This window comes from Quercus robur, chromosome 5, assembly GCF_932294415.1.
Source record: "Quercus robur chromosome 5, dhQueRobu3.1, whole genome shotgun sequence".
NCBI classification, from domain to species: domain Eukaryota; kingdom Viridiplantae; phylum Streptophyta; class Magnoliopsida; order Fagales; family Fagaceae; genus Quercus; species Quercus robur.
In genome coordinates this window covers 12,402,823-12,410,825 of record NC_065538.1, presented here as the reverse complement: position 1 = coordinate 12,410,825, position 8,003 = coordinate 12,402,823, and the positions used below count along the sequence as shown (strand labels likewise).

The 8,003-nt window shown below is 36.8% G+C and overlaps 1 protein-coding gene across 1 annotated transcript; it reads left to right on the top strand.

Moving 5' to 3' along the window:
* Positions 1 to 283: 283 nt before the first annotated feature.
* On the top strand, positions 284 to 2,665 carry LOC126725166 (F-box protein At3g26010-like). Its single transcript, XM_050429702.1, has 2 exons — positions 284 to 736; positions 1,007 to 2,665. Exons 1-2 carry the CDS (start codon positions 426 to 428, stop codon positions 2,409 to 2,411), a joined length of 1,716 nt encoding a protein of 571 aa, XP_050285659.1. The 5' UTR covers positions 284 to 425; the 3' UTR covers positions 2,412 to 2,665.
* The last annotated feature ends 5,338 nt before the right edge of the window (positions 2,666 to 8,003 follow it).

Here is an 8,003-nt window from a genome sequence, read left to right as displayed (position 1 = left end):
TATATATATATATGGAGGGGCAGATGCTTTGGTTACATATATATATATATATATATATAATTTATATATATGGAGGGGCAGATGCTTTGGTTACATATATATATATATATATATATATATATATAATTTATATATATGGAGGGGCAGATGTTTTGGTTACATGTATGTATATATATATATATATATATATATATTTATATATATGGAGGGGGCAGATGTTTTGGTTACATGTGTATATATATATATATATATATATATTTATATATATGAAGAGGGTATTGACTCACTCTTTTTTCATAAGTCGCAGGTTCTTTTCTTTTATACCACCTGAATAGTCCATCCCAGATTGTTTTATTTTTACCCTTACCCACCAGTTCTCAGTTCTCACAAAGATTAGCGTTCATTCAATTCTCACTAATTAAGAAATGGCAGAAGGAGCTCTTTTTGCCGCCGCTCATGGAATCATCGAAAAATTGGCCGGCCAAATAGTCCGGGAATTGGACTGTCGGTGGGCTTTCAAAGACGAGATTACAAACCTTGAGAAGTCACTTTTCGCTGTCAAAGCTGCGCTTCAGGATGCAGAGGCGAAGCAACACAACAGTGAAGCGATCAAACCGTGGCTGACAAGGCCTAAGGATGCCATGTGTGATGTGGATGACTTGCTGGATCAAATCTTTAATGTGGATTTGAGACGGCAATTGATGACCTGTGACAAGATTTGCATAGATCTCAACCGGTATTTTTTTTTTCTTTTTTCTTGCTATTTTTTTATAAAAAAAAAAAAAAAAAATTTAATTCTCAATCGCAATTGATCATATAGCCCTCAAAACGTTTGTTAAAAAAAAACCTAAATTTTTTTTGTGGTAGTTATATTTGTGTAATTTGGTCACCGTTTGTAATTGTTTTCCGTATAAAGCAAGATCTATCACATTCAGCAGTTTTTGTTGTTGGTGGTGAATCTGGTGATGGTTATATTACTTTTTTATTTTTTTATTTAATAACGCAGGATTAATCTGGAATCGATTTGGGGTTCGGCAGGGAAATCTTGCTCCAGTTTCATGCGCCCCCGTTCCGTAGATTTTGGGCAGATGGAGGTTGGAATGAAAAATCGGATGGTAACACTGGATTTGGAAATTGGAATGATAGGTTGGAGGAATGTGAAAGTTTTGAAAAATCGGAATTCGGAAGTCGGAAGATTACAGAAGCTATTGACGAGAATAGAGGATCTCCCAATTTCCCTACTGTTAGAAATCCTGTATCGGCTGGATCTGAAATCCGCGATGCGATGCAAATCTGTGGCAAGGCAATGGTGCTATCTTATCTCTGATCCCTCTTTTGCCAACGATTTTGTTAGGCTCCACGCATCTTCAGTTGTGGATCGTCCCTTTGCCTTGCTCCTCCACTACGTTGATAAGCAGATAAAGAAGAGACACCTCCTCGCGACATCGGAGGAACCGGAATTTAAATCCTTGACTTATATACCACCAATATATCAACATGACAATATTGAGGTCACTGTTCAAGCTTCCTGTAATGACTTGCTATTATGCTGCGCAAACATGGTTGGCAATGATGCAGGGTCTGGTCCTATGAGCGTTTACTATGTGATAAATCCAATTAGTAGGCAATGGACTGCCCTGCCTCCCATGCCTGAACTTGCAAGGGCTCGGGTTGGGTTCATATGTTGGTATGACACTGCTCTTCATAAGCAACTTAGTTATAGGGTGATGCGCATTCCTGAATTTAAGGGTGAGTCAGCAGAATTCAGTGTAGAGATATTCTCATCTGACACAGGTAAATGGACTCAGTCTGTGGGGTTGTGCCCACAAGGATTTCAGTTGGATGTCTTTGCCTTCCCCGGTGTTCCCTATAACGGTTTGCTTTTCTGGTGGAGCAGCACTGATTGCCTTGTTGGGTTTGATCCAAACACCAGTAAATGCTGCCAATTCTTTGAGAAGCCCGTAGAATTGAACCCATCCCATGGAATTGAGCGTCTTGGTGTGTGTCATGGTACCTTGAGGATATGCCAGATTTCAGGTTACCCTTATGAGGTTGCTGATCCTTGTTTACGTGTTTGGGAGCTCAAGGACTATGATGAAGGAGGCAAATGGAACTTAGAGCACGAGCTGTATTTTGACAAAATGGTTTCAGAAAAATCTCCTTGGCTCACAGAATACCTAAGCAAGAAATATCCAACTGTGGCAGTCTTAGCCTATCATCCAAATGATAGAGAAGTTGTGTATTTGATGATTAAATTCAAGGTGGTATTTTGCAACTTGAGGAGAAAAACACTGGAAGTGGTCTGTGATATTCCGACTGCTGACTACTTTTACCATGGCTGCAATGTCTTCACCTTTGTGCTCCCCTGTTGGCCAACTCCCATTCCCTTTCAGACGGAGAAGGCCACCTAATGGTTCTGCAGCTTGCTATCTTGTGCCCTGATGCGGATAAGAGAGTCTGCATACCCATGGGTTTGTGTTATATGATTTGCTTAGTTATGCTATAGTAATTTGCAGTTGTGTCTGGAGTAAACTAGGGCTTCCATGTCCACTGTGGGAGATATGTCAGGTGCATAGATATCTTTGAAGCGCCTGCCCCCCTAGCAATAAAGTTGATTTGTTTGATTACTGCTACATGTTTGCTATATTAATCATCTGTTTTTCCATACTCAAGTCTTGTGGCGATTTTGTTAATTTTTATTAGGTGTGAATATAAGTGTTGGTATTGGTTATCACTTATCACTCGTACTAGTTTTACATTCAACAATAGATATCACAGGCATGAGGCATAACTTTCTTAATTGTTTTAGTAGTGAAACAAAGGAAACACTATCCATAAATATATTATTTGGTCTGAAGTAAGCAAGATGAATTCATGAACTTTATCATATGTTTTGGAAAATAGAAAGTAGAAAAACTTCTGATAAGGCTTTGCATCACCAAAACTAGAAATGCTTTATAAGCCCGGTCCCAACTTAAAATACTTATATAAAAAAATTAATAAAAAAAAATGTAAAAATATTTGACAGGTAAACAAGTATTAGCCTTAGGGAGAGTTTACTGTAGAGCATTTCCATTGAAGAGAAACTTGAATGCCATGCCAATGTGTGGGTTATCTTGATGAGTTTACCTATTTATTTTTTTTATTTTTTTAATTTCTCTTAAAGACTCGTAATTGTATATTTGAATGAAACGAACATATATGTAACTTTTTGATAATTTATCTTGTGCTTCTAGGTTAGCAACCAGACATTAGAGTAGGGAATTGAATCTGTTTGTTATTTAGTGTCATATTTTCTTACTTAGATGTCTAATGGAAAAATATAGAGAGGACTGGAGAGATCTTTGTGTGGTTTAATTGATATAGAGAAAACATATGATAGGGTCCATAGAGAGTTTATGTGGTGGATTTTTGCAAAGAAATGAGTTCCTCTTAAGTATATTTAGTTGATTAAGGATATTTACAATGGAGCTGTAGCTAGTTTGAGAACAAGTGGAGGAATCACAAGTGGGTTTGCTATCACCATAGGTTTGCATCAAGGATTAGCACTCAATCCATATCTCTTTGCACTAGTGATGGATGAGCGCACTAAATCGATCCTAGAGCTTGGTATTTGCTTTTTGCTGATGATGTAGTTTTTGTGGAAGAAACTAGAACGGTAGTTAATGCCAAGTTAGAAATTTGGTGATTAGAATTTGAAGGTTTTTGATTAAGTGGGACTAAAACAGAGTACATAGATGGTAAATTTAGTGGAAGTAGAAGCAAAACAAAGAGGTGGTAAGACTTGATGGTCAAGAGATATCAAAGAGTTACAAATTTCAATATTTTGGATCAATAAGTCATAAGTATGGGGAGATTGAAGAGGATGTGAATTATAGGATAAAATCAAGGTGGATGAAGTGGAGAAGCGCATCAAGAGTGTTGCGCAGCTACAATCATAGAAGGCCTATTAAGTTATAGGGAAAATTTTATAAGACTGCTTTATGACCAACTATGCTCTTTGGTACCGAATGTTGAGCTGTTAAGAAGCAACATATTCATAAAATGAGTAGCTGAAATGAGAAATTTTAGATGGACAAGTGGAAATACTCTTCCGAAATAGAATTCAAAATGAGGAAATTCATTTAAAGATAGAGGTAGCCCCTATTGATGAAAAGATGAGGGAAGGTCACTATGCTTTGTTTGTTTCAACGATGATGTTTTCTAGAAAGTGAGTAATTTTTCAAGAAGCATTTTTTATAAAACTATCTCATTTTCCAATGTTTGGAGGCAACTTTAAATGAGTTAAAAAACAACCTCCTAACTTCCTTTATTTAGCTTGTTGTGAGATAGAGTTGTTTTCCAAAAAAATTTAATGAAAAACAATCTCTAAAAATAAGCCATATTTTTTTATGTTGACCAAAGATAGTTTTCCTTTAGCTCATCTTTTTTTATGCTATCAAATACTGAAAAACTCGAAAAACTATCTTTACACAAGATTTTCTATCAAAACAAATGGAGCATTAAGATGGTTCAATCATGTTCAAAGGAGAGCAACTAACGCATAAATAAGAAAGAGTGAGTTGATCCAAATTGAGGGAACGAATAGAGGAGGACTTAAAATCACATTAGCAGAAGTAATAGAAAATGACATGTCAATTAAGGGAGTAACAAAGAATATGGCTTTAGATAGAGTAGAATGAATTAAAAGAATAGATACGGCCAACTCTAACTAATTTGTTGAGTATCTAAGCCGAACCCAAAATTTTGGGACTAGGCTTTTTTTGTTGTCGTCTTCGTTATTTTGTGTCATAGATTTGATGTTTAGACTATAAAAGTGGGTTCAATTTGAATTGGAATTGATGTTCCATTTGCATAATTGTTAATTGGTGGTGGGTTTTTTGTTTAGTGCAAGATAAGGTTGGGTTTTTCGTTTATTTTGTGTATATTTGTATTTAGAACCATTGTGAGTTGATTGACGGGATCTAAAAGGAGGTGAGTTTGGCAATTGAAGTCTATATTTGGAGGTGGCATAGAAATTTATGAATTGAAGACAAATTTTCTTGAAAAGAAGGTGCTTTTGGACCATAAAAATTCCACAGGACAGTTCTAGGAGTTGGAGATCTATTCTTAAACTCAGGGAAGAGGCAAGAAAATTTCGGAGTTAAAAAGTAGGAGATGGCAGCAGGATATTTCTTTGGCATGATGCATGGCATCCTGATGGTATCTTACTACAGAAATATGGATGTGAAGCTAAAGTTGCATCAATCCTACGCAACAAATTCTGGACATGGAGGCCTGCCAAATCAGATCATCTTGTAAATATCCAGAGCAAGCCTCCTTTGATAGATTTGAAAGAGGAAGACAAGGCTTTATGGTCTGTATCTCACAAGTTTGATTGTGCTAATACCTGGAATGAAATTAGAACTAAAGCTAACAAGGTAGAGTGCTGGTTCGTGGCGTGGTTTAATCTAGCTATCCCTAGGTACTCTTTTGTTGGTTGGATGGTTATCCTTAATAAGCTCCCAACTAAGGACAGATTGATACAATGGGGTCTTGCTGTGAACACTACCTGCATTTCTGCAGGTCCAGTATTGAAGATAGAGACCTCTTCTTTTTTCAGTGCCCCTTTACTAAGAGATTATGGGATAATATCACGGGGCTTTGTCTAGTATCAGATGCTAACCAGTTGGCAGGACTTAGAGAAATGGGGTGCTACCCAATTAAAAGGAAAGGGACTTAGAGCCACCTTGTGTAAGCTAGCTTGGTGGGCTACTGTCTACCAAATATGGCGGTAAGGGAATGCTATTATACATGCAGGGATAACCTATGCTGGAGCAGCTTATTAGCATCATCAAAAAGATCTTAAAGGAAGAACGGAGAGTAAAAGGTGCAGCTGTAAGAGCATTCGCATTAGTCGCTAGTCTTACATTTCAGCAAATAAATGGCAAAACACACCCAAAATCAGTTTGCATCAGCCTCACCAGTCTGACCTTCAAACTTAGCAGATGAACGGTACCTTGCCAGCTCTACCGAGGGAACTGTTCATGCCAAACAATAGAAAGTCATTGTTTATTTTCTGTCCTGCATTCTCTCTCTCTCTCTCTCTCTCTCGACCACGCTCTCTGTCCTCTCTCTTTGACTTTGCACCATTTTTGGAAAGGAGCTCACTGTTAATTGGCCTCGGTGGCACAGGGAAAGGGGGTTTTATACATAGCCAATTGAAACCCATTTCAGGTGGTGTAGAGTTGGTTGGAAATTTCCCCAAATTTGCTTGACTTGTGCTTCAATTTTTCACCAAAATTGCTTGATGATGGGTATGATACCAGTTGGGTGTGCGTGTCTCCGCCGTGTACTGGTGGGTGGCTGGCAGCGTGTGGGATTAGTTGTGCTGCAGGTGTGGGTTTGTTTGATGATGGGTTCAATTTTTTTGGCTCTTTTTTCATTAATCTTAAATTAGATTATCCGTTTTAGAAGCTGATGCAATTCGTTGCTCAAAATCATCATTTTTCTTTCCCCAATTTCACTTCTGTTTGATTGTGTTTGTTCATGTTTCTGGGTTTTAAACTGAATAGCTGTGTTTTTTTCATGGTACTCTATTTATTCTAACATGCTGAGGTTCAGAACTCTGTTCTACATCTTACTCCTCAGATTTTCAATAATCTTTTTGGTCTGTTTGGTAGTTGGGAAAACAGTTTGATTTATTAAAGAACGAAACTTTTAACTTTATTGGTGTGTTTTGTGTTGCTTTTGTTCCTCTCTGGTTTCTTAAGTTCCTTTTGGTATGGTTTTTGTCCACTAAATGTAAAATGTTCATGGCTCCTGCTGGCAAGATAGGTACTCTCTGTTTATAGTTGACAAGTTATTACTTGACGCCTTATGCAAATATTTGTTGATCTTATGTGGTTCCCCTTTTAATGTAAGCTCTAGGCTTAGTACAGTTATTTAATTTGGATAAAGCAGGGTAGACTGATAGGTATGCAAATATATTGGCTAGCTTATAATTATGATCACATTCTACTCAGAATAGTTTTTATTTTGATTACTGCTTGGTATTGAAGATGTGGTATTTTTCCGGTCAAATGCAGATGTATTGTTTAGCTTATAATTCTGATCACATTCTACTTATATTAGTTTTTATTTTCGTTACTGCTTGGTATTGAAGATGTGGAATTTTTCCAGTCATAAGCAATGTGGCCTCCTTTTGGGTCTGCTAGGTAAAAACTAAGAGTTGTATTGTTGTTGGAAAATCATCACTAGGAGGCCTGATGCTAAGAGGAGAGAGAATAAATAAATATTTAAATGAAGTAAGAAATAGAGTATTGTGTTAGTTTAGTTAAAAATTGAAGGAGGTTGATGTGAATGCTCTAACTTAGTATTAAATAGAGTGCTTTGCTATAATTGGGGAATTAATCCAGCCTTGCTCTGTACTCGGCTTTGAATTTGCTCTGTACTCTAGCTAGTTGAATTTACTTGCCTCTAGTGGCTCATGTTGGATGGGATAAGTTTGTTGTGGCTTTGTTCTGTTGTTTGTATAGCAGTGCTGGCTCTGTAGTTTTTAGCCTACTGCTCTTGTATATGCTGGTTTGGTAATAAAATCCATACTGATTCATTCCACCCCACCCCCACCCCCCAAAAAAAAAAAAAAAAAAAAAAAAAAAAATTCTATCTTCGATACTAGTGTTAGATCATTATTTGGAATACACATTCTATCAACCGATTTAAGCTAAGCTCCAGCCCAGGAAATTCAAATTCAACCCTTAAAAATTAACCCGCATGCCTATCGTGGTTGTAGGGTTGTAGGACTTTGTCATTTCTTTTACTTACTGAAGGGTACAATTGAAAGCATCTAAAGAGTAAAATATAAAGGCTTATATGTACTCGACATGGTTAGTATCATACACGGATCTTTATTTCATCTGAACAACCACGTATTATTTGATTTCTTTCTTAATAATTATAGTTTTTCCTAAAACAAAATAGATAAAATCCTTAAAGACCATACTCAAATGAACTCTCATTTA

Coding starts and splice junctions, on each gene's coding strand:
- LOC126725166 (XM_050429702.1), top strand. CDS start 426: ATGGCAGAAGGAGCTCTTTTTGCCGCCGCTCATGGAATCATCGAAAAA. Junction 737..1,006: donor ATTTGCATAGATCTCAACCG/GTATTTTTTTTT, acceptor TTAATAACGCAG/GATTAATCTGGAATCGATTT.